The sequence below is a fragment of the Nycticebus coucang genome, chromosome 11 (assembly GCF_027406575.1).
Source record: "Nycticebus coucang isolate mNycCou1 chromosome 11, mNycCou1.pri, whole genome shotgun sequence".
Classification (NCBI taxonomy): Eukaryota; Metazoa; Chordata; class Mammalia; order Primates; family Lorisidae; genus Nycticebus; species Nycticebus coucang.
The window spans coordinates 48,563,086-48,589,989 of record NC_069790.1 but is presented as its reverse complement, the minus strand read 5'-3'; the positions used below and the strand labels follow the sequence as shown (position 1 = coordinate 48,589,989).

The 26,904-nt window shown below is 33.9% G+C and overlaps 1 protein-coding gene across 1 annotated transcript in view; it reads right to left on the bottom strand.

Annotated features, from left to right (window-relative positions):
- Nucleotides 1-979: 979 nt before the first annotated feature.
- The window catches only part of THSD7A (thrombospondin type 1 domain containing 7A), a 466,447-nt gene continuing 440,522 nt past the window's right edge, over nucleotides 980-26,904 (bottom strand). The window contains exons 20-28 of the mRNA XM_053609606.1: nucleotides 24,843-24,960; nucleotides 24,455-24,600; nucleotides 23,859-24,033; nucleotides 19,156-19,329; nucleotides 13,130-13,225; nucleotides 10,271-10,353; nucleotides 9,715-9,925; nucleotides 7,220-7,307; nucleotides 980-6,378 (exon numbers count right to left, since the gene is read on the bottom strand). Coding sequence (XP_053465581.1) covers nucleotides 6,294-6,378; nucleotides 7,220-7,307; nucleotides 9,715-9,925; nucleotides 10,271-10,353; nucleotides 13,130-13,225; nucleotides 19,156-19,329; nucleotides 23,859-24,033; nucleotides 24,455-24,600; nucleotides 24,843-24,960 — 1,176 coding nt within the window. The 3' untranslated portion in view covers nucleotides 980-6,293. The remainder of the gene's footprint in view (nucleotides 6,379-7,219; nucleotides 7,308-9,714; nucleotides 9,926-10,270; nucleotides 10,354-13,129; nucleotides 13,226-19,155; nucleotides 19,330-23,858; nucleotides 24,034-24,454; nucleotides 24,601-24,842; nucleotides 24,961-26,904) is intronic.

Sequence of the window (26,904 nt, the reverse complement as noted above, 5' to 3'; positions counted from 1 at the left end):
TCACTGGAATTGCCATTGAAAAAGTCTACTTAATAGGAGACCCAATCCAAATAGCCTAATGCATCTAGGAAAAAGATGAAAAGTTGTTCAAGTTTGCTAGTGGTCAAAGAAATGAAAACAATGAGAGGGATCGTTGTTTCAGTTCATCCAGACATATTGGAAAAATATCTGAGTGATATACTTCAAAATTTTTTCATCCAGATTTAGCTGTAATGAGCAACACAGAAAATAAAAAGACTAGAAATCTCTATTTTTTTCTTTAAGCATTGCAGACTAGCTGCATATTTTGAAAGGACTCCCTGTCTAGTAACATTTTAGCAAACAGCTATTTCAGAAAATGTTTTAGCTGAAAACTACCCTGGCAGTAATTTGTCTGATCTGTGCATCTCTTCTTGTTAATGTGTGAACTTCTTTTTTCTTTATTTTTATATTTATTTATTTTTATTTTTGAGACAGAAAAGTTATAGCCCTGGTTAGAGTGCCGTGGCGGCATAGCTCACAGCAAACTCCAACTCTTGGGCTGAAGCAATTCTCTTGCCTCAGCCTCCCCAGTAGCTGGGACTACAGGCACCCTCCCCATTGCCCAACTATCTTTTTGGTTGTAGTTGTGATTGTTTGGCTTTGATTTGGGGTATTTTATTGGGAGACACAGTGAGATGAGGCCAGGAGAGACTTGCCTTATGACTGAGGGGGCAGGAAGAGCCACACTCTGTTTTAGAGTGTTCTGCTGTCCTCTGCTGCTGCCCTTTTTAAAATGACAGGAAAACAAGAGGTCCTTTGTTCATGATATTTCATCTGGTGGCCTCTGTTGACCTTTAGAGTAAAAGTTTGCATTTCTTAAGCTTTCTAAATTAGAGTTAAAAAGACCCAGGAAAACAGCAAATATGGTAATGAAAGAATTTGGGTGATCACCAGTATTTTTTCTTTTACTCCATATATAAGAATCAAATGATGCAAATCAAAACACAGACACACATGATTAGAATGAAAACGATTTCCATGTTTATGTTTGTCAGCAATAGAGTTATTTACAAATAACCCATATGAAAATGTAAAAAAGCATATTACATCTTCACATGCCATCGGTATTAACTGAATAAAGCTTAGTGACATTATCTGCAAATCTGTAGTTAATCGTACATAGACATTTTGTGCATTAAAGAGTAAATGTACATGATTTAAAATAAATTACATTACATAATTTACAAAGTAATATTAACAAAAACTTCTTAGACAGCTGCCTCCTTATTTAAACAAAATAAATATTCAGGTAGTTAAATTAAGAAAAAATACACATTCAGGGGATTGTAATTTATAGAACAATGAACTGAAAATTTAACGAAGTTATATTTTATAATGATAGATATCGATCTCTTCATATCTCTTGATAGAAATGAACAGGAAAAAGTACCAGAAAGGGAATCTAAATGTTCACTGTCTCAGAGTAAACACAAATAGATTCCTGAAAAATAATTGGGAAATATTCCTGATGGTTAAAAGTAAGTGACCTACAAACTATAAAAAAATGACAAAACACAATAAAACTGACATTCCATTATATTCTAAATAAAATAGAGATTTTTGATCACTGAAAGCATGACTTCCATAAACTAAAACTCTTCATACACTGCCTATTTTAAGACCTGGTAGAAGTGCAAAACATAAAACTGCAAAATTAACTTTGTTCATTTAGCATTTGTTTTATTCACTTAATAATGGAGACATAACCATTTTTCAGTGTCCCTGCTATTAGATGTAGAATTATCATACCACATTGCAAAACATCCTTTTTTATAAAAGAGTAACTAAATTACTTCCTTGGTCTACACTCCAGTTTCAGATGCCTGAAATCCTGTCCTGCAGCCAGGACCATCTGAGGGCAAGACCAGGTGAGGCTGGAATAGGTGGGTGTTGTAGTTCTAACATTTTAGAACCAGTCCCAGGAATGATCATGTTCTGACAAGATTCCTCAAAGATTTGCTCAAGAACTACTGTCCTTTCAACACCTTCAATTTTAGAGGAGAAATAGAATAAGAAACACACTTGGATTTGGTCATATTTTTATAAATAGTGAGATACCAGATCCTTTCAGAAGCAAGATTCTTGCAAATCCACTCAGACCCCCAAATTAGCTTGAGAATTGCCTCTGCTTTCTGTATTGTGTTAAAAGGTACAGGCCTCCTTCACTATCTAGTAGCATAGGAGGTGAGCAAAGACTCGACATAGGGGGGGAGGAATACGCCAGTGATGGGCAATTCTAAAGCGAGTGTAGGAACTGACAGTTTTACAGAAAAGAATTTTTTTCCATGTCTTTTACAACTTTCATTTCTTTGACCAATGCTTTCTGTTTAAGTCAAGATGTTCACACTCTCAGCAACACTTTGATTCAAATAGGAAGGAAATACAGGTATTCTCCATTTTTTTCTTATTAAAAATTTGAACATGTTTACTGGCAGGTGGTTCTGAGGATAGCAGACGAGACTAACTGTTGATGAGAGAGTAGAGAGAGACCTAGCAGAGAAAATCATCAGAAAGGACCAAGAATACAGGTTGTTGGAGGAGGTACGTAAATGTGTGAAAGGTCATCCTTGCTTCCAGTAGGAGGAAGTGACTTTATCTTGAAATGTCCAGGAACTTAACAAGATTCTAATTAAGCCAAAATGCTAAAGGTAGAGAAAAACCAAACTCCTAATAGCATGGCCTAAAACACTTTTGGGAAAACACCAACCACATTTAAAATCAAATCTAGCGTAAATGGTCAGTATGTTTCAGGGCTATCATCAATCATTAAGCATTTTCTCCTTCTTTTGAATGCCCTAGGTACTTACCTATACAAAAGCTGTTACTAATTTTTTTACAGTGCCTAAGACAGTATCTTACATGTGTGAATAAATATTTGCCTTGTTACAATTTGTGCTTTATTAAATGTATTTAAAACAAGCTTTTATGCACTCCTTTTCAATTAGTTTGAGCTACACCATAGTGTCCTCAAAAAGACTTTCAAATAAAGACTGTGGTCAATACATTGAATTAAGTATTGATGAATAAGAAAATCAGCCTCTTTAAAGAAAGATCAATTATGCCACTTCTATATGGTTTCTGTTGAAACAGTCCAACAAAATCATATAAAATTGTCTCAAAATGCAGACCTTCGTATTTGTAGAACAGTAGTTCTAAGTATTTTTTGGGTTCACAGACCATTTTAGTAAGGCAAAAGTGTCAATAGACAAGTTACTACTATATTCCCCTCTTGAATTCTTAGAATGAACAAGAAGAATAGGTTTTGATTAAATTCTAATAAAATATTTAACTCATTATTGACTCATGCCAGGAACAAAAATAAGGCCATTTCATGTTATAGACATCATATTATAGACATGACTATAGTAACCTCCCATTTGTCTAGAATGGCCCGATAGCTACATTTCCATTTTTTCATCTTTCTAACAAGAGGCCATACAGTATTTATTTATCCCGACAATGAATTTCCAGTATGGTCCATAGTGTTAGGTCACCTTGAACCTAATCTCATACATGTGTATGTGTGTATATATAATCAATTTCGAGTAAAAACAATTTCTATTTTCATACCATTTTATAATATTTAATTTCTTAATTCATTTAACTCTTGTAGGTAGGATGATCTTGACTTGTTTTTTGAATTAATGACATTTTACAATATTTTAAGTACAGGAAACAGTTAAGTAGGAACAACATTTTATTCTATTCCACATTTCAGAATGATTAAGTATTGCATACTTCTCATAAGACTGTTGCCTGAATTTTTTAGGTAACAGTAATTGTTTCTTTCTCAACCATTTTGGACAAATGGGCTTTATTTTATTCAAAAAGATCAACTTGAAGATTACCTGGAAGACCCCTGAGTATATATATTGACAATCACAGTTTTAGAGTAGCAATATTACTTCTGTCTTCCTCTTCAACAAAACAGATGAAATAAATTTTGTTTTTATGATTTTCTTGATTTCAATGCTTGGGTTAGAGTAAAATTCCCATCTTTCTAACTGCCTGTTCTCCTCAAAATGATGTATGTTCCCTCATATAGTTAATACTCAGTAAGGAATTAGTGGTTACTGTATTTAGTTCTTCTTAAAATATATAGAAATCCTTTTATTTTAGGGGTAATGACATTCTAATCTGGTCTTTTGTAATCGTTGCAAATACTGTAACGAACAGCAGGGGGAGTTCAAATTCCAGAATGAAGGTTAAAATACCTTTCAATCTAATCCAAACCACTTTCACAGCAACACAGCTACGTTTAGGATACAACAATAGCTTGCTACACTTTTTCTTTTTTAAAACTTGAAAATCTAATGTCCTCTTCTCACCCAAAGGTTGTTGCAATAATATTTCCTGAAAAACAGTATTGCTTTTTTATGATACCTTTTGGATTTTCTTTTCATAGATGTATGAAAGAATTAGATTTTGTTCCACTGTGCCATTCCCAGGGCTATATCTGTGAAAAATATAGCTACTTTCAACAAAATGGTAAATTTAATGAGTGCAAATCTTCACCTTTGAAATTAAACACTGATCACTGTCAAAGGTAAAACACAGACGATACCATGAGAGTCAGCATTGAAAAACATCTAGACCAGGGGTCAGCAAACTATCACCTGCAAAAGTGGCCTGCTAGCTGTTTTTATAAAGGAAGTTTTATTTAAAAACAGCTATGTCATTTTTTTCCTTCTTGTGTATTATCTGTGGCTGAATCAGCAGAATGACAAAGTTAAGAAATTACAGCATTGACCTGGCTGAAAATATTTAACATCTGTTCCTTTATAGAAAAAGTTTGCCGCCCTTGGTCTAGATATTTAATGATGCTCTGGACGTGATATTTACTCTTCCCTTTTTAAAATTTCAGTCTTTTAAATCATATGTTAACAAGACTGCTTCAAATGTTACCAGCAAGAACGATAAAAGACTATGGATTTTGAAATATTGCCTGCATTACAGACATCCAATCTGAAACTGAGAAAATAAGTCAGGGAGAAAGAAAAATCAACACATAATTTTGATTTCTTTTAGTTACAAAAGTACTTACATACACTATTTTCTCCATCTGCTTGAAATTAAAAAGACAGCCAGTTCCTTTTTTTCTTTTCTTTTCTTTTTTTAACAAAGATAACAAATATAAAAATCTAGTCATAAACGGGCTTCGAAGAATAATTACAAACCAACTAGAGAGATCCACCTTTTGGAGGGTAATGGGGTAGGGACTTTAACACTTAAATTACTGCCATGTTGTTGATTTCACAATGGCTGCAGTGATGAGGAAGAGTGTATACAGCAGGTGTAGTGGCTGATTCCATCCTGTTGCCATCCAAACTGAACTTTACTCTCTTCAGGATACAAGAACTTGCAAATGTCTCTCCAACAGTCTTCATCCCATGTGAAAAGAGGCAGTTTCTATGGCAAGACTGGTTAAGTGCTTATCATGCTGCACTAATATAGTGCAAAAATGTGCCTTCTGTAGAGCAAAAAGGATGCAGGCAACCAGTTTGAAATTAGGGAAAGTAGAAACGTATTATATTAACACAAGTAAATTAGTTTTTCAGACAATAACAACTATAAAATAACTTGATGTCTCTTCCTTCTAAGATACTAGTACGTGTCCAGCACTCATACTTTGGAGAGAGACGACAATGAAGTCTTATAAAAGAGTCTCTGTCTCTGAAATGCAGGTCAACAAAAGCTACCATCAACCACCAAGATGCTGAATTTATTTAACACGTTTTCTGCTTACCTTAGAGCTTATTTCATATTCATTGTTATAATTACTTATTAGTGAGTACATAATCTGACATAATAATGTGTATCATTCAATTGAGTATACATGTTGTTATGCTTGACTATAGTAGCGTAGAGATCTTTGTATAAACCCTTCATGCTAGAAAGTTTTACCAGTTAACACTGCAGACATCTTGTATCAGGCATCCTAACTGGCCAATTCCACCATTATTTTTTTCAGAGATCCAAGTGTTTTTTTTAGTTGGTAGATTTCAGAAAAGATGATATAAAACTCTTGGAATGCAGCATATATTCAACTAAATCTCCAGACTTCTCAGGGTTGATGGTCTATATGTAAATAGTATTGTCTTGAATATCTCCAGGGGCTGTATAGTGTTCACTCTTTTCTTTATGATGTTCTTTTAAATAGTTAAAATGCATTTTGATCCACACAGTTGAGATACTTTTGTGGTCTCTGGATATTTATTGTGAAATCAGAAAGCTAAATCTGGTTGTTCAGCAAAAGCAGGAAAAGTTTTAGGTTACATGTCTGCGTCTCCATCATAGGCTAAGGTTAAAGGTTTCAGTCTGTTGTTTTGCCTTCTTTGGGGTTTCTTTGGCTTTTTGCTGTAAAAAAATCATTAAAATTGAGAGAAAGAATATCACTTTTTAAATGTAAAAACTGCTTGGAATAAAAAAAAAAGAAATAGATTAATAGACCTGAATTGCCTAATTGCTTATATTGTCTAAATTCAAACTTAGAATTTGATTTTCTGATCTCTTTGGATTATACAGTTTGATGCTCTGAATAAACATTAAATAAACTTCAAGTATTTTATTATCCTATGAAAGATACATTATTCAGGTAGAATTCTTCTAGTAGTAATAGTGTAAATAATATCATAGTATGATAATTTGTGTGTGGCCACAAACCTTTATAAATAATATATAATTCATATGGAGGCAAGACATGATTGCAAGAGGGACTTTACCTAACAATTGCAATCAGTGTAACCTGGCTTATTGTACCCTCAATGAATCCCCAACAATAAAAAAAAAAAATATATATATATATATTTCATAAATAACACATTTTTAAAAGACAGTTGAATACTATTAAGTATTAACATAAAATCGTCCTCCAGCAGTAATTCAATATGAAAATCTACAGAACACCTAGTCCATAGAAAGCAACATTCTCTTGCGTACTTGCCGGAGAACATATTGAGAAGGTGACATAGTACAATTCTGGCTCATCTTCTGAAACCAAATGGCTCAGGTTTGGTAGCTTCCAGGCCATTTAAGACCAAAATCGTATTATTTAGAACCTCTTGTGAACACTAAATAAATGTAGAATACTTATTTGAGACATTAGTTTGCTGTTTCTGCGTTTTGTGAACTGAAAGTGTTTTGTCTGAAATAGAGACATTATTCATCCTTTTAGAGTTTGAAATATTTAAACACTCACCAAGCTAGATAAATCATGGAGACGATAAAGATGAGTAACACAAATGCCCCAGCTGCTACACCATAAACCCAGGTCTTTAGTCTCCCATCTAAGAAGAATGAATATTAGTTATTAATTTATATTAGTTTGGCATACAGGAGACAGTCTTTAATTATGACTAATAACCAGTCAATATAATCAATTTCTTTCAAAGCTCAAAATGGATTATTGCTTTGGCACAGTTAATGATTTAATGCAAAGCTGCTATTGTGAGTTAGATGTGGTTTCATTAAAGATAAATTATCAATGAAAATAGAATTAAAAAGGAATAAATAATGTTTGAGTTTAGATTTCAAGTCTGTATATGTAAACTTCTGCTGCTTCTTATCTGAATTTTGCTTCAGACTCAATACATGTGTAATGCTGTATAAACATTTTTATTTTTTAATCTATTTTGAGAATGACAATTATAAAAAATAATGCAATTTTAAGATAGTCTTCCAACTTAGAGCTGATATAGACAAGTATTTAAACATGAAGTTTGTCAATTTAACATTTTTGTTCCAGAGGAAATGAATATATTTAAAATCTTTGAGAATTAATAATCTTTTAACTAGTTTATAGTGTGCTTTAAAATTCATTTGATACTATAATTTGCAAAAATAACTATTCTGACTAACGCATACAAGGATTTATAAATTTTTTTCCTGTCTTTTCTTTCTTTCTTTCTTTTTGATCCTGTCTTTTCCATAATATGGAATTAGACATGACAGGACCTTTTCTAATTTGGGTTTCAAGTCTCATTTTCTTTGAACTTCTTAGTTTTATTCTCTGAATAAACTTCAAACACAAGATGCTATTAATGATGCTGCCTAATTTAATTTGATCCTCACATTAACCCACATTTTCTATTGCATACATAAAATTAAATATATGATATTAGTGTAAAAATGATAGATTAGGCAAAGTGACCTTACAGAGACTCTGATTTATTCAATACTTAAAAGGCAGCAAAAGCAAATTGGTACTGTGGAATTTTTTATTTTTTTTTCAGAGAGCTAGATGAAGTTAGAGGTTCATTTGCTGGAAATAAATTTAGTTAACGTTCTAAATATCCTCTTTAAAAAAGATATATTTTTTAATTTGAAGTGAGTTTAGAATCAAAAAGCTGTTCCACGATTGGTTTCTCGGCCCCAAGAGTTCTTTAACATATGTGGGGGAAGCTATATATTAAATTAAAAACAATGTCAATAGTATTATTCTCTCTTTTTTTTTTCTTTAATAAACTGGTTTTAACATGAGGCAATCTGCTTGAATTCTTGGTCAAGGTCAAGATTGCTACTGCTCATTGCTGATCCATCTTCTCTAAACTGAAAGTTTAGAGAAAAAGAGCTTCCCATGGTTACATGGACAAGTCAGCTTTGCAAAATAAATTATATTTTCAGCTAAAAACCTAACCAAAGCAGTGATAATGTGGTTAAAAGCTAATTATTCAAATATTCAAAATATCTTAAAAATCCAAAACTGATTCTCCAATAAGGGAAAGTAATTTGACTTAATGGATTTGAAATAGGGATGTGCTAGGTACGCAAATTCCTTTCTTCTTTTCTCAGATTTCTAATGGAATTATAAAGTCTACAACATCAGGCTCTGTCTGGAGATTTTCTTCAGTCATGTCTAATAATTCCTCCAGAATGTGAGAAGAAGTGGCATAATCTTAGCTGCTATATAGCCCTTACAGCACATTTTCAAGCACCAGGTTAGCTGTATAGGAATTAGCATATGATTAAATCCAACGGGGAGAGAAAGCACGCAGAGTAGAGAAAAGCACTTCATCAGGCCCTCAAGCTTCTGCCTGTACTGGCTTTACATCATTTACTAGATACATTAAGAGAGGTCTGTTAATTATGAAAAAGGTCTGGTCAGCCTTCAAGTTGGGATCATCCCATCCAAAAGAGAAGCCTCCATCTCTACCCCTGGGTATCTCTTGCTAGTACAGATTCTGAGTATTTGAGTCTTAGGGCTGGTATAAATTGATCTGATGACCAAGTGCCCGCCAACAAAGGACTGAATTACTGATGTTCCTATTTAAGGTTCAAGCCATTACTGTTCTTATGATCAAACTAAAAATTACAGAATGACTTTATACTCTCCTTTGTCACAGTTCTGAATGACAACACCCCATTTTCCTAATTCATATTTCCATTGTTAGATGACTTTGTTCGATGTAAAATTAATTATATTATACTTGTAACTTTAGGGCTTGGATAAAGATAAGTAATATCAATCCCAAAACTTTTCTCAGAAGACGATCATTTCATTTTTCCAAACTCTGAGCACAAGAGCTTTTTGCATAATAGTAAAGCATATAAGAATAGATGGCAATATCAGATTGAATACATATAGATGAAATATAAATAGTTCACATGAAAATGACTGCTCACTCTTTTAATCATTTGACATTAGCTTAATGTATAAGTGAAGAATTCTACATGAACACTGTCTAGTCACTTCACCTGGCCCAAATGGCTGTAGAAACCAGGTCCTTCCCCGTCCTGCTGGGTTACTGGAGGGCTGGGTTGGATGAACCGCCCGGCTGGTTTTCACGTCTCCCCTTTTGTCCTCCATGGTGGGTATGACCACCACGGGGATAAGTGTGCATTGCTCAAGTGTGCTGTTAGAAGACATGACTTCAGTGTACCCTTCTTCACAATGGCATGTTTTTGTCTGAAGAAGAACAAGAAGATTTATACCAAGCATGCAAGGTAACCTCTGAAAGCAGAAGGCTCTAAACACCAAGGATTGTGTCTGAAATTTACTACACAAAATTCCTGTCTTAATTATATAGAAAGGAACACACTTTTTGAATTATGCACCAATTTATTCTAAAAGTTAAAGCAAGTGTATTCTGAATTGTTTATGTTGATAAAAGGAAAGGAGTTAAAAAATATAATTTTTATGCCTCAAGACATGCTTTTTTGCTGGGGAGGGGGGAAGGGAGGGATTGCACAAGAGACAGTGGGATGACGGAGGATGAAGCTGGCTGGTGTGCTCTGATGCATTTACACGTACCTCACTACAGAAGGAGTGGGGTTGACTACACGGTGGGTTACAAGACCTGTCAGCATCAGGCTGGCTCACCACCAAGCAGCCCCCTGCAGAACAGAAAATCATATTTTGACAAATAGTATCTCTTGCTAAGATAAAGTACACTGTTGTTAGCAATTTGTCTTTGAATCCTGAACCACTTTGGGAATCCCATGGATTTTTCTGTGGGGGGTTGACTGTGAAATATTTGGCTAACCTTGACCCCCTTATTTAGCAATGTGAGGCCCTTATCCTAAGGGAGAAAGCACAAATACTAAGTACTAAGCCTGGTACTTAGCAGGTGCAAGAGGTGTTTGTTGAAAGGATTATTTTACAGCTGCTATTTTGAAAATACTGTCTACAACCTATTTCTGCCAGAGGTTCCCAAGAAAGTCCAACAATTGAAAAGTAGAACTGATTTTCTTTTAAAGTTAAAATCTTTCTTGATTATTCAGAGCAATAGTTTTCATGTCCCTTGAGAGAACTCTTTAATTTATGTGACTACTTCATGAATGCATTTTTTAAATAATGCATGTATCTTTTTGAAAAAAGAAATCACCATTCCTGCTACTTCAGGATATTTTGGGGGTACAGAGAAGAAAATAAATGTAACTACTAAGTCATTTGTTTTGCACTATTATTTTAACTTGATATTGAAGCTATTTATCACCCCTCTTTGTTCTCTGTCTTCACGTATACTACCATTTTTTTTCTAAGTTGTAAGGTTTAAGACGGGAACAGATGTCATAAAGAAACATTGGCAACATGAAAGAAATTCAGATTTTCAAACTATGCTTGTTCCATTTAATAGAATGTTAGCAAAGCAAAATTTTTCCTTATGGAACTGATGATCTTCTGGAACTTAATGGAAGGTGTCTGTTGCTAATTCTTTATCTTTTTCTCAATATTATAAATACAAAATATTCACAGAAAAGTTGTAAGAGGAAAGCAATTAGTCGTTGCAAGGCAATTGCACTTAATTGGCCATATTGAAATTATTTTCATTAAACACATGAAGAAAAAGGAAAGCAATGTTTTGATTTTCTTATAAAGAAAATTCATAAATTAAAGCAATTAATCAAGGTAGGTAATATAGTTTACATTATTGCATATTTCTCATAAAGAATTTCATTTCTTCTAGAAGATGAAAGAAGAATGCGTATAGAGTTTATCACAAATCATTTACACTTTAGCTTTTTGGTAACCAAATAGTATTAGAAAGAATTACACTGGACACTTAGCTCTATTAAAAATAAATTAAAAATATGGTTTCTATAGGTGAATCTTTTAAAGACAAACTGACCTTTGCATTGGGGGAAAAGAACTTTTAACATGAAGAAGGAAAGGCAGACAAATATTATTTGAATCCATATTTGGAAAAAAAAAATTCAAACACAGGAAGAGCTGTTAGATTGCCTCAGAGTAGTTTTTTGAAAAATGAAAACATTCATTTCTAATCTCTGTGATAGCTCCTGGTTCAGAAAGCCCACGCTTCCCTGTCCAGGGCTGTTCTTCACCCCCACCTCTTAGGGTGAGGTGGTTGGGGCAGATTTTTTTTCTCCCAAATAATAATACTGTGAGAGGGCAAAGGGTATCCTGGGAGGTGTCTCCTTGTTATGTACATGTCTCTGGAAGTTGAATATTATCAAGGATTTCTTGAAACAGCTTTCTCATGTATAAAGTCAAATCTTCACAAGAATATAATTTGACATCCTGATTCTGTTTCCATAGGGATGAAAGAAGCAATTAGGTTTCAATAAATCCAGGTAATTTAAAATTCAATATAAAAATTGATAGTTTTCAAAAACTATATTGATCTCTGCTCCTGTTATCTCCTGTTATTAAAATTAAATTTATAAATGGATACTACTCAGAGGCATCCAGAGGCACATCATCTTTTCTCCCCACAGTAGGGTTGAAACATAGCAGCAAGTCAGCCGGGGTCCCCCTGAGCAGTGATCTGTCAATACTCCTGCTGCTGCTATGCTGTGCAATTCCTAGAGATCAGATCTATGAAAATAAATTATGTAAGCAGAGGCAATAAATTTGGGGACCTCCGTGCTTGAGATTGAGGTCCTGGTTCTGACCTTCTTTGCTTCCTAGGCAATTTGCAGCCTGGTTCACTACATATCTGGAGCCAAGTCTCTCCCCTGTTCAAGGGGTCCTTGGGATCTTTTGCATTTACTGAGCTCAGAAAAAAAACTTAATAATTACAAATTAAAATAGTTCTTCGCATATATGAGTCAAAATATAATGCAATATAAAAGTTCTTCCTTTGGATTTCTTCTTTGGGTATGTAATAATTTGGGGATGACAACATAGTACTTGAGCTGCTCAGATAATCTGGGTTTGAGATTGCCTAATAGGTCTTCCTTCTTAATAAAAAAAAGCTCCTCTAAATCATAGATTTCTAAATTCAAATAAAACATTTGGATTTGTATTATCACACTTCCTTGGTGACATTTTTGGTCTGTAATTGTATTGCTTTCAAGGCATAGAAGCAGAAACAGTAAAAAAAATGTTTCTTTCTTAACATATAATACCTTACTAATATAAAATTTCTAGGAAAGATAAACTGAAAATTATTAATTATTAGAACTAGATGGTATTTTAATTAAATATATTCTACAGTTAATAACTATAAGGGCTAGGTGAGGAAAAACATTTTGAAACATTACAAAATAATTTGTCATTGGTCACCAAATGGGTAGATAGCTCATGAACCCTAGATCCCAATTAGGTGTTGAACATAGAGTATTTTTGTTTTCTTCATTATTTTCTTTAAATAATTATGTGTGTGTTATGGGAAGACTTTCAAAGAACAGAGAGGAAGTGGAGGTTTACCTGTTACATTTACACCGTCTGATCTTTGACACCAGACTGTTCGAGAAGAGCCCTTCCAAGCACTGGCCATCCACTTATACTCATAACACTGTCCGTCTGCAGAGACATGATAAACATCAGGGGGAGCATTCTCTCACCCAAAAGGACAATCATGAGGATAGAGTATTTTTCTTTTTTTAAACAGAGTATTGATCTGTCACCCAGGCTAGAATGCCGTGGCCTCAGCCCAGCTCACAGAAACCTCAAACTCCTGGGCTCAAGCCATCTTCCTGCCTCAGCCTCTAGAGAAGCTGGGACTGCAGGCGCCTACCACATGCCCGGCTAACTTTTCTAGACCCCGGGTTCTTAAACTTCTAAGCTCAAGAGAACCTCTTGCCCTGGCCTACCAGAGTGCCACCACGCCCAGTCAGGACAGACTATTAATAACCTATTTGTGAACAACCGAAAAATGACCAGAAGTCCATCTCTGGTGTTTCAAACGTCAATATACTGTCCTGCAGTTGTCACGCAAATGCTATACAATTTCAGCTCTATATCTAAATCCCAACCAATTTTCCATGTCTTCTATCATACCATCCAGTAGGAACCTGGGTTTTCAGATTAATCAAATTTTAAAAAGTATTATGAAATATCAAACATACAGACAAGTATGGAGAATAACTACAAGAAATACCTATTCAATTATCGATCATGCAAATATAACAAATATTGCCATTTAGCCATATTTGCCTTTGTTTTCATTTGCTTTTTGATGAATAAAACATAAATAAATGACATCGTATTATATTTTTTCCTAATCTCATCTCCCTCTGTGTCTGCTCAGCAATATATTCTGAATTAGATGTACGATTTTCTTTGCTACACTTTTACTATACGCACACACATATCATATTCATGTAAATGATATATAGTTTTATTTTTATGCAGTCTTAAATTTAAAAAAAGTATCATAGTCTATGTATTGTTCAGAAACGTAATAGTCAGTGTCACAGGTAAAATATTTCCATGTAATTTTTAACGTAGAGACTATCAATTTATCTTAACTGTTACGTATAATTCCATTGTACTAAATACCACAATTAATTTAGCCATTCCGTCTCTTAGGTTGTTTTCAATTTTTGCTACTCAGACAATGCCTCCTGTGTCAACCTTGTGCAAATCTACCTTAAGGTAAATACTGTAGATAGAGGAACATTTCTGGGTATCACTGTGTGGGGAGCTGAAATTATTACTTTTAATTCTTTTACTATAGCCACACACCATGTACATATAAATGATATTTAGTATTATTTTTATGCAATCTTCAATTAAAAATGTTTCATATTCTGTGTTGTTCTGAAACTTAAGTTATTTTCGTTGTTGTTGTTAATTTTTTTCCTTCAAAAGGTGACAATTTACATAGCCACCAGCAGAGGATACAAATTGCCACTGCTCTAAATACTCATGAACATTTATAGTTTCCGGTTTTTAAATATTTTTGTTAGTCTTGTCAGTAAGGAAAGCTATCTTGTCATTTTAAATCGCAGTTCTTCGATTGCTAAAGCTATGGGGCATTTGGATTTCCTCTTAAAATTGTTTATTTGCCTCTGTTGGCCAATTGCTTTTTTTCCCCACTAACGTCTATGCCTATTCTTATTGGATGTGGGAATTCTTTATTTTAGAAAAGTGATTCTTAAAGTGAGGTGAGGAGACCCAGGAAAATCCTGAGGTTTATTCAGAGTGTGTGTGTGGTGTGTGTGTGTGTATGTGTGTTAGAATTTCCCCCTTTCACCTACATATCTGGGTAAGGCTGTGTTTTTTTCATACTACATATACATAAACTAAAATAAGGTAGCAACAAATTGGGTCTAGAAGCAGATAATTCAACGTCTTCTTTAAATTAGACTTTATAGAGATTTGCGAACATCGAAAGAACTATCTTGTCATTAAAATTCTTTTCTTTCTTTCTTTATTTGATTTTTTTCTTTTATTGTTTGGGATTCATTGAGGGTGCAAGGAATTAGGTTACACTGATTGCATTTGTTACGTAAAGTCCCTCTTATAATTGTGTCCTGCCCCCAGGTTTACTGTACACTGTGACTCTCCAAATCCCCTCTGTCCTCCCTTCCTCCTGCTCCCTCATTCCCCTACCCCACCATGTATTAGATCATCTACTGCCTTCATATTAGAATTGAATACATTAGATTCTTGCTCTATTTGTCAAGGGAAACTTATTTTTCAGGAAATATGCTATTTATGATAACAAAATTATTTCATGATTATTTTTAAAAATGTATTGAAGATTTAAAATATTTATCAGTTTTCTTTTTTTTTTTAATAAATCATAGCTGTGTACATCAATATGATCATGGGGCACCATACACTTGGTTCATAGACCATTTGACACATTTTCATCCCATTAGTTGACATAGCCCTCTTGGCATTTTCTTAGTTACAAAATTGTGTGTGTATGTGTGTATATATATATATATATATTTCTCACAAAAGAAAAACACTCTGACATTATCAACCCACTTTATCACAAACTGTGTTTGTGGACAAAGTTTTAGATTTCTGTTCTAGATACTAATCCTGAAAAATTAATTGGTTTCACAAATATCTTTTCTAAATCTGTGGGTTGGACTGTAATCCCATTTATAATCTTTTTTATTGTGTAGAAGATTTAAATTGTAATTTATAAGAATTTTAATCTTTTCTACTTTCATTTGTGCTTTTGGTGTCACATTTAGAAAATCCTTCTCGATCTTGAGTTTATGAAAATATTCTCCCATTTTTTAAGTGTTTTGCAGTTTCATTCTTCACCTTAGGTCCATAATTTATCTAGAATATCATTTTGTATATGATACAACCTAAAGATATTTTTAAGAACTTGATCTGAATAAAAATTGCAGTAACATCCTTCGTGAACTCATTTCTTCACTGAGTTTCCCTTTGCCACTTACCTTTATAAGTTAGAATTTGTCCCTGAAATTATTCTGTTCCATCAGTCTAAGGGATTTATTATTGGCCAATCACTCTTTTTATTTTTTTTTATTTTTATTATTTTTTCTTTTTTTTGTAGAGACAGAGTCTCACTCTATGGCCCTCGGTAGAGTGCCGTGGCCTCACACAGCTCACAGCAACCTCCAACTCCTGGGCTCAAGCGATTCTCTTGCCTTAGCTTCCCGAACAGCTGGGACTACAGGCGCCCGCCACAACGTCCAGCTATTTTTTGGTTGCAGTTTGGCCGGGGCTGGGTTTGAACCCGCCACCCTTGGTATATGGGGCCGGCGCCTTACTGACTGAGCCACAGGTGCCGCCGGCCAATCACTCTTTTTAACTATTAATGCTTTAGAGTAAGTCTTGATATAAAGCCATGTAAAGCCATGAATTCTTCTCTCACTCTTCCTTCCTAAAAACGTTCTGGGATCTTCTAGGTCTTTAACCTCTCCAAGTTAATTTTAGAATCAATTTCTCAGGTACAATTTACAATTTATAGGCAAATTGGCATAAAATTGACATGTTATAATGTTGAAGCTTTTTATCCATGAATATTGTCTATTATACCAATGTTTTAGTTCTTTATGTCTTCCAATATGATTTTTAAATGTTTTATATATCTACATCACATGATTTTTATTAGATTTATTTCTTATAGTTTTATTTTTATTGTTAACGAAATTTTTTCCTAATTAAATTTTATAACTGGTATTTTTGATAGAAAATAGACTACTTTGTATTGGTTTTTAAATTGTGCAATGCTTATGAATTCTTACTTTCAAATGCTTGTTTATACATTCTCTTGACTTTTTAAAATGCAAAATCAGAAAATATGACAATTACTATTTTTTCATTATTAAACTTCTGATTATGGTTTGGCTAGAACCTCTTTCACTGGGTTGGAAAGAAGTAGCAAAAGGGGGGCATCCTTATGTTATTAATTGCAAAGGAATGTCTTAAATGTTCTCTCACATATCATGAAAATTGTTAAGTTTTGGTGGATATCATTTATTGGGTAAAAATAATTCCCTCAAGTTCAAGTTTGGTTTGCAAGTTTTTATCGTGAATGAGGATAGATTTATAGACACTTTTTTACTATGCATTAAAAATACTATTTTTTCTGCTAATATGATGAACTGTATTAGTAGGTTTTTCAAGTATTTGGGCATTTTTGCATTTCTACCACTAATTATAATTAGTCATGTTATTAATTATTAAATTCATTATTGATTTTATTAACTAATATTTTATTTTTTATGATGTTGACATCTATTTATTTAGGTAACTTGATTTTTATTGATTTATTTTACTGTCAAGGTTTAACTATCACAGAACTTGGGGAGATTTTATTCACTTTTTCTCCCTACTTAACTTTATTTTTCTTAATTAGGGATTTCACATAAATACGAGTTGTCTGTTTTTTTAAATTTTGGTAAAACTCATTAAGTCAAGTTTAAGTCTGATTGCATGTAACTTATTTAATATATTTAAAAATAGTTATACACTCTATGATATAGGTTAATTATAATAATAGTCTAAATTTAAATTGTTTCATTTATTAGCAAAAACAATTCACAGAATTATACTTGTCTAAACTCTATTTGATTTATAGTGGTACTGACTTTGCTCTTTTTTTCTTCACTGATTTCAGCATGAGGTTGTCTATTTTGTTAGTTTGCACAAAGAACAAGCTATTGGTTTTGTTGGTTATGTTTGTTTTCTATCTCATTAAATTTATACTTATTTGTTACATTCTATATCCTTTTTATATTAAAAATATTGCTTGAGTTGAAAGTTTATCTCATTTTTAACTTTTCTCCCTTCTGTAGAAAATTTCTTTACGTTCTCCTCCTCTTTGCTGTATCCTAGATAACATTTGATATGTAATGTTATAGAAGTGTGATTTTCAGTTTTTACTTCTGTGTATGTTGTGAGGATTTTTACGGTAATTCTGTTATCGATTTCTAATTTTATTTCATTGTCATTTGGGGGTGAATAATTCTCTTTCTTGCTTTGAAAATTATTTCATTTACTGTAACCCTGGGCCTTTCTCTACTCTTTACTACCCTGTCCTGGTCACATGAAATGTTTCAATTTATTGGTAAATTTAGGAGAATTAAATTGACAGAGTGAATAATTTTATCTAATTCTTGGGTTAAGTCATGTAGTCCATTTGGTTTTTATTCTAGGTGATTTTCTTCTTTAAAGTGTTTTATTCCAGGTGATTCTTTTTCTTTAAAGTGTTTTAAACTTTCTCTTTCTCTTTCTCTTTCTCTTCCAACTTTCTCTTTCTCTTCCAACTTTTCGGGAGGAAAGATATTTTGCCTCTTACTTGCTATTATACTGAATGTCAAATTTCTTAATTAGTTCAGAACAGGAGTTGGAATAAAAGGGTTATTTGTTGAGCTTCACACTCTACACTAGATATTAATTCTTTTGTCCTCATTGACATTTTCCCTGTGTTGTTCACAAAATATGGCATGAAATAGTCTGTGGTTCTTGATTATGTCACGTATTGCCCATATTGAGTAAATGATTCTGCGTATGCAAACGCATAACATAAAGACATAAAACATGTATGTTCACATATCAAATGAGATGTTCTATGTCAAATTTAGATTAAAATTATTAATCCTTACAAATAATTTGACATATTAATTTCTGAGAATATAGGAAAATCTCTCATTTCACTGTGGATTTGTAATTTTTCCTTAATTCTGTCCCTTGATTCAAATAAATTGAAGGTGTTGTGAGATTCATGCCTGATTATGGCTGTTAAAAGTGCACAAATAGTGTGCTTCTAATTATCTCAGATTTCTTTAGTTCATAAAACTAGAAAACATTTTTATAATATTATGTGTCTAATTTATAAAAGGTGGCACGATTTCTCTTCCTCTAAATCTTTAGAATTCAGAATCATAATTTTAATTCTCAGCCTTAAGAGATCTTAACAAATTTATTTATTTATCAAAAAATTCTTTACCTTATGCTTTTGCTTAACAATATAAAACTATAACAAACCAGCTTTCATGAATTATAGCACTCACCATCACATGATTTTGTTTCTAACATTTGTTCTGGGCACAAATGTTGATTTTCTAGTTCTTGTATAATCACTGCTCTGGATCGGACCTGTATTCCACCAAAGCCTAGATCCTCACCATTCACACAGGTCAGCTGACACAGGCTCCAAGAGGACCAGTCCTTCAAATAACAGTCACCTGTAAAAACAGTTTTGTAGTTTATACCTGTACCCATACAGAAAAGCTAGCTAGAGAATATTTTAATTTTATCCCTACTGGGTAATGTTTATAGGTATATCAGTTATCCATAATATTTATAAAATCTCAAGAAGCATTCAATATTTGACAGTTTGTATGTAATTTTATAATTTTACATAACTATTGTTATTTTCTGAGTGGCTTATTGGTTTACACGTTGCTTAGTGATATTAAACCTAACCTGTGACTTAAAGGAACTTGTCCATTAGATTCATCTCCTTTTAATGCAGTCAATATTTGATTAAAACCTACCACCACTGTTATCCTTGTCATGGTAAAGGGGTTTACCAAGCCCTTGGTACTACTCAAAGAAAACCTAAATATACAAAGAACCTGACTTCTAGGTATTCATAATTTCAAAAGAGGTTGAACTCCCAGGCTGACCAAGGCTGACCAAGCTGATATTTATGTTTTATTTCTATTTCTTCCAAGGGAGTAGAGGTGAGAGAGCCAACTGAGTGGATGCAGGACTGGAAATGCCTGCCACTTCCTCTGATCTATGTCTTTAATAAACTTCCTTCTTAAAAACTTGTTCATTTAAGAATAATAAGCAAGCAAAATGATCACATGTCATAAATGAGCAGACCACTGAATTTCCGTAATCTGATTATATGACCAAACTCCAATCAAGGAACAGAAAGAACATTCCCAGGATCTCCGAACCCTCCCTCAAGTCACATATGCAAGTGGACCATATGTAATTTTTGTATGTCTCACTTCTTTCTCTCATTTATGTTTGTGAGCTCTATCATATGTTTATGTAGTTCTAATTTGTTCATTTTACTGGCCTTTATTCCACTGTGGGAATATACTACAATTTAGATATCTATTCTACTATCCATGGGCATGTGAAGATTTGTAAAGTTTTTCTTTTGCTGTTGTGAATATTTTAGTAAAAATCTATTAATTTTTTTGTTTATCTCCTGTTTATTTTCTATCTCTATTTAATGATATATCTCTATTGGGTATAAATCCAGGAGTGCAATTACTGGGGCATAGTGAATCCATGCATTCAACGTCTTCAACCATTTGAAGTAAATCTTTTCCGTGTACCTATCCATTCTTCAGGACTGACTCCTTCATGATACTGGTCAAAAAAAACACAGTTAATTATGATAGATACAAATCCATAAGGGTTTCTTATCATTTTATTTATTCTAGACATATTTCATGAATAATTCATACGGCCTCATATTATGGTTACAATGACTAATACTATTAGTACAAAGTTGCCTGGAGATCTGATCAATGAAAAAACTTCCTGTGTCATGATTAGGAAATCCTGGCAAGACATGGATTATTCACGGACAGATACATGTGTCACAGTAAAGTAGAGTGACTTTTGTAGATCATTATTAGAGAGTATCTTTGGTACTCCTGAAGTACAGAATATTCTAGTAAATTTTAAAAGTGCTAAGAAAAATAAAAAAACTGAAAAATTTTAAGTAACCTAATGTTCTAGAAACACTTCTATCCCCTTGGAAATGGTCACTTTTGGTTTATTCAGTTTTCAATTATGCAGGAAAACTTCTAAAAGTAAAATTTAAAAATTCCTGTCAGTATGAATGAAATGTAACTTCACCTCAATGATCGCAAACTACATGGAAATAAACACACACCCTTTTATTATAGTCTTTATCTCTTTGGCTATCTACATTTAACACCGTGTATTTTCCAGCAAAACTGAGTTAGTCTTTACATGGTAGTCTGTGAGTTAAGTAATTATTATCCGAAAATAAACCATGTCAGGCTTCAAAGATTTAATAACAGCAAATGAGAGAGAGAGACACTCCCTTTTACTAAACATATTTTTAATATTTTGATCACATGAACCTTTGTAATGATAAAATTACACTATGCCTGCCAAAGATATGACAATTAAATGCATAAAAATGTATTTCCAAATTCAGTATTCTACTCTTTAAAGCTTATTATTTCACATATTGCTAGCTTTCAGAATACATCCATGTGAAAACTAGCAAAAAAAAGAACCAAAGTGAATAGATGGTAATTTACAAGAGAAGAGCAGGCTACCCCAGGATTAGTAATTACTTTCATTAAAATGGTGTGTTTGCCCTGTTCTGTGTTACATGGGATCCTGTAAGTTACCTTCATATCACTTATAATCTTAAATTATTTATGTCACTATGAGATTAGCAATTGTCCCTTCTGTTAGTAAGTTCTACAAGGACAGGGTCTGTTGGTCGCCAATATACCTCCAACTTCAAATCCAGGTTTGACCTAATTATACTTGAGGAATAAAAGTCAAATGAATGGGTATTTGTCCTGCAGGAAGTAAAGTGGGTAGTCTCCATAGCAAGGCACACCCCAGTGCCTGGCGAGGATGCTGGTTCTGCTCAACAAATCCTACTGCTGGTGCTGGAGATTTGGTTGTGAACAGATAGGCCTTCTGACTTGCAGCCTAGGTCACTTTCTCTTCTCTAGGACCATTCAGGACATCACAGTCCAAAGGTTCAGTTCTTGGTCCTGCCTAGAGCCCTCACTTGCCTCAAGCGGGGTCTGCTATGAAGTTAAAATGGTTTTATTACACTGCATTGTGTGTGATATCTTGAATGAGATCAAGTCACTTTCAAAGGCTGGAAATGAAACGGAAATTACTGGATCAACAAAAGGTTATGACTAGCAGGTGTGAGTATATCTAGCAAGGCTTTGTTTAACTCTAGAAAGTAAGATTTTATTATCTTATTTTATATTTTTTAATTTTATTGTTTAAAACCATTTAACATGACATCTGTCCTCTTAAATTCTTAAGTGTCCAATACCTATACAATATAATAACTGTAGGCACAATGTTGTACAGCAGGTCTCTAGAACTTAATAACTTTATGTAACTAAAACTTTATACCTACTGAGGAGGACTTACTGTTCAGATATTTGCTGTTTTCTTTTTTTAAATAATATTTTTTTCTTAAACTGAAGAATATCCAGGTGGGCCAAGACCAGTACCACAGTTGAATGTCCACACCATCTATCAGAAACTATTTTATTTATTGCTTTATGCAATTTCATTAATTTCATCTTAATAATAAATTATAGACTATCAATATTATCAACGCAAGTAATTCTTTTACAGAGGAATGAGTAAATAGCGAGTGAATGGATTTGTAGCCCATTTTTAGCTTTTCAAGCTTATAGGGGCTCAATCTCAATATTTTTTAAATTTTTGAAAATGTATGTTATCCATTTTTAAATTTCCTCAAATCATATATTGTTATTTTATTAATTTATTTATTTTGAGATAGAGTCTCAAGCTCTTGCCCTGGGTAGACTGCGGTGGCATCATAGCTAACAGCAACCTCCAACTCTTGGGCTCAAATGATCCTCTTGCCTCAGTTTTTCTATTTTTAGTAGAGATGAGGTCTTGCTTTTGCTCAGTCTGGTCTTGAACTCAAGAGCTCTAGGGATCTGCCTGCCTTGGCCTCCCAGAGTGCTAAGCCACTGGGCCTGGCCCCAAATCATATATTTTTACACAGAAAATACGTTTTATGCTCATTCATTATTTCCCCCCCTGAATCCTTTCTTTAATCTTTTTGACATTTTATTCAAGAGAACACACTTTTGAAGAGATGTATTTTTCTTGTCATAATTATAAGCAAATTAGGAGATTAAGTTTTCCATTTGGGGGTAAAATATAGATAATTCACTTCTAATCTTGTTTATTTACAGCCCACTAACAAATTGTTGCCTCTTTATGTTTCTCAGGGGTGGATTTCCTAGCTTATTATGACTTTAAATATTTGCTACAATTCCCTGCATTGAACCCGAATTCCTAAATATCAGCTTATCACATCTGCTAATTTTCTTACATTATTTGATATACAATGTTTGCTTTCCACATTTTTACTACACGTACCCATTATCCATTGTGTCAACATTGAATATGTATATTTTTCAGTATTTTCAATATTATTTTGTCTTTCAGTTGCAAGTATTGTTTTTAAAAATTTTTCCCAATGTTTTCCTTATGTTCAATTATTTATCTTTTAACTAGGATGTATCTAGGTGTGAGTTTATTATTGATTCTACACAGGACCCAGAGTAAGCTATCATTACAAGGACTTAAACCTTTTTTTAACCATTATGTGTTTAAACATTCTCCCTCTGTTCTATCCTCTGGAAATCTGAAATAGGTTATATTTAATCCCTATTTTCTCAACTTTTATTTCACACTTTTACTGTTGAGCAACCTCCTTAATTGCCATATCCTATAGATGTTAAAACTTCGGAGAAGTGTCAAGCAAGGCCATGGGGGAGATGTGGACTTCACCTCTACCTGACAGTAATGAGGCAGTGATCCCTTTTGCTCAGAGGTGCAGTGTCTGGCTGTTAGCATAGATATTACTGAATAAGAAGACAGCTGACATCCTTTAACTTGTACATATAACCCTTCTTGACCCTTGTCCTAGAAAGAAATCACTGAAATATGAATTCTGTTTTGTTCGTGTTACCTGGGCAAGGCTGGGTGCAGGTTTCCTCTAGAACCACATTTCTGTTACCATCTATAATGGGTTCCACGTCAGCACAGAATTCCTCATCCACCACTTTGCTAAAATCATCGCCTGAGCCATCATTCACTACACAAGAAATGTTCCTTGTTCTGGTCCCTTCTCCACACTGGGCCTCCTGAAATGGAGGAAGAAATAACTAATTAGGAAAAGAAAAATAATTAATCACAGAGCTCATCACATACAGTCATCTTTGCACCATTGATTTTGATTTATGAACAGTTGGGGAAACATTTGAAACCTTAGGGAAGAAGCCCTATAGGGCGCTTGCTATAAAACATACACTGAACAATTTATTTGCTTTCTAGTCAAAGACAGGCAAATAAATTTTCATTAAAATGAATCAGTCTCTAAATGATTTCAGAAGTACAGGGCAGGGAATATTTGATACCAAAACTAATTAAATGGTGATAAAATGGCAAGGCACCTAAAATCTTTAAGAAGAAGCTTGCCGTCTATAAGCTCTGAAAAATGTTTCTGAAATGAAGTCTCACAGATACACAGCACGCACTTCCATACAACTTCCTGAAATCTTATACCTGCACTTGGCATGGAGACCACTGGCCATATTGCCACCGATAACAGGGCTTCACGGGGCAAGGTTTGGACTGGTCCATCAGAGAAGGGCATGGTCTTCCATCACCCTGAAAGGGCTGGGTTACTGTTCGTCTTCGGATCATTTTTCCTTTAGGAGATATAAAGTGATGCAATTTTGGTGATACGCCACAGTTATACAAAAATATACCTTGTTGGGAGAGGATGCCACACTGTATATTGTGAGGAATCCAGGAAGAAGCAAGGCTCTGATGCTTTGGAAAGAAAGACACCTATTTCAACCTTTCTGAAGATTATCCGATATGACTTAAAGCAAGAGGGACATTTTATGTCATACTCCTTGACTATAAGTTAATTGAGACACAAACAAACCTGTGAGGCCACATGTTTGAGAACATTCTGACCAAGGAGACCAGTCGGAAAGCTGACAGTTCACAGGGCATTCCACCACGCAGGACACGTTCATCTGCCAGTTCTTCTCCAGGCCGAGCTGAAAGAACAGAGGTAGATCTGTTTGTCCTGCCACAGAGGCGTGACCACCGTGTGCTGTTGAGGTGGGCAGAGAGCCAGGAAGAGTAGAGAGGGAGGCAGAACAAGCAATCCTTGGAACAGAATAGAAAGATCCCTGAAGAAGGGTGGGATGTAAGGGCACAGGATGAATGGAGGGGCCCCGTGACCCTACATACTTGAACATTTTCAATAAGCAAAGGAAAAAAATAGATTAAATCCCCAAATTAGTTCTATTTACCTAAATGAGGAACAAATAAGTATACACACAATTAATTTCCACTAATTAAAAACCAAGAATATCATGAATATTTAGACCTACAATTGTATCTTTGGGATAGTACTTTTTTTTTGTACATTCATGTTAAATTATAAAGCAAAGGAGAAGACGCTGAAGACAAACTGTCACTCAAGATGAATCACATAATGGGTGGAGATAATAGAAACATCAGTTTTTAAGTAAGCTATTTTTCTCAAAAGGAAATGAGTTCCCAGAGTTTTTCAATTTTGAATACTCTATGTGGGTTTTTTTTAACAAAGATTTTTCACTTTTAAAACTGATTTTAGAAACTAAAAATTCAGTTGTCTTGGTGTACATTTTTCTCATTCAGTAATGATGGTATGCCATTTCTTTGGCATTTGGGTTCTGTTACTAATCATTGAAATATTCTACTTTTAAAATATATGATGAGGTTTCTAATTCTTCTACTTTATATTCCAACATTTAAAAAGTTTAAGGCACCTCTGGGATGCTGAGGTGGGTGGATTGCCTGAGCTCACGAGTTTGAGACCAGCCAGAGCCACAGCAAGACCTTGTCTCTAAAAATAGCTGGGCGTATTTTTAGGTGCCTGTAGTTCCAGCTACTAGAGAAGCTGGAGAATAGCTTGAGGCAAGAGAATTGCTTGAGTCCCAGAGTTTGAGGTTGCTGTGAGTTGTGACTGCCACAGCACTCTTATCCAGGGCAACAAAGTCAGGCTGTGTCTCAAAAAAAAAAAAAAAAAAGTTTAAGGTACAAAGTAGCATTGAAATAGGAACATTTAAGATTTGTTCTGAGAATAAAACATTTTTTGATTGATAATTCTTGGAATTTTCAAGAACATTTCTATTTCTGCATAAAGAGAAGTTTATATTTTCTAATTTATGTAGCAGAAGATGCCAATAGAAAAACTTTCTGAAGCATTATGCTGTGTTTCATGTATAGCTCCTGGCTCTAAGTTATCTGCTGACAGCACATCAGGTCAAAGCCGTGTGGACTACATTCCTCTGCTCCTTTTTTATTCTATACCAGGAATACTTGACAAAGCTGAGTGTTGGGATGAGGACGTTTACCATATCACTTAATTTAAGTCTTAAAAATTCTCTTAAAAGTTATAGGCGGTTGGAGATAACAACTTAAGGTGATATGATGAAAATAAATGTGTTACATTTGAGATAGATAATAGTTTCATGGAGAAAGAGTTTCAGTCACAGAATTCAGCGATTACTGACTTACTTCATTACAGAGGTAAAGAGGATGTGAGTTTACAGTTACGCTGGGTATCCACTACATATTTAATCCTGGTGTGACTCTTGTCCTTACATTTCCCTCTCTCCTCTCTCTGTGTTCTTCCCCTCCCCCATATTTATCTAAACAAATGTGCCTAAATAAATTAGAAGAGATAGAAGAAATCTATTCAAGAATCAAAACCAGAAAAAACAAGGACAAACAAGTTACTACGTATCAAAAGAGAAAATTTCAGAAAATGTCTGAAAAATACCACACGTAAAAATACTATATCAATTCTAGGTGAATTTAACACTAATTTTCATCTTTGCTGGGTAGTAATGCCATCTTTGTGGCTGTTGGAGCAAGTGCCAGCCACTGCTGTCACACTGAATGCTGACTGCAGGGTTTCTACAGTGAAATATATATATATATGTATTTTT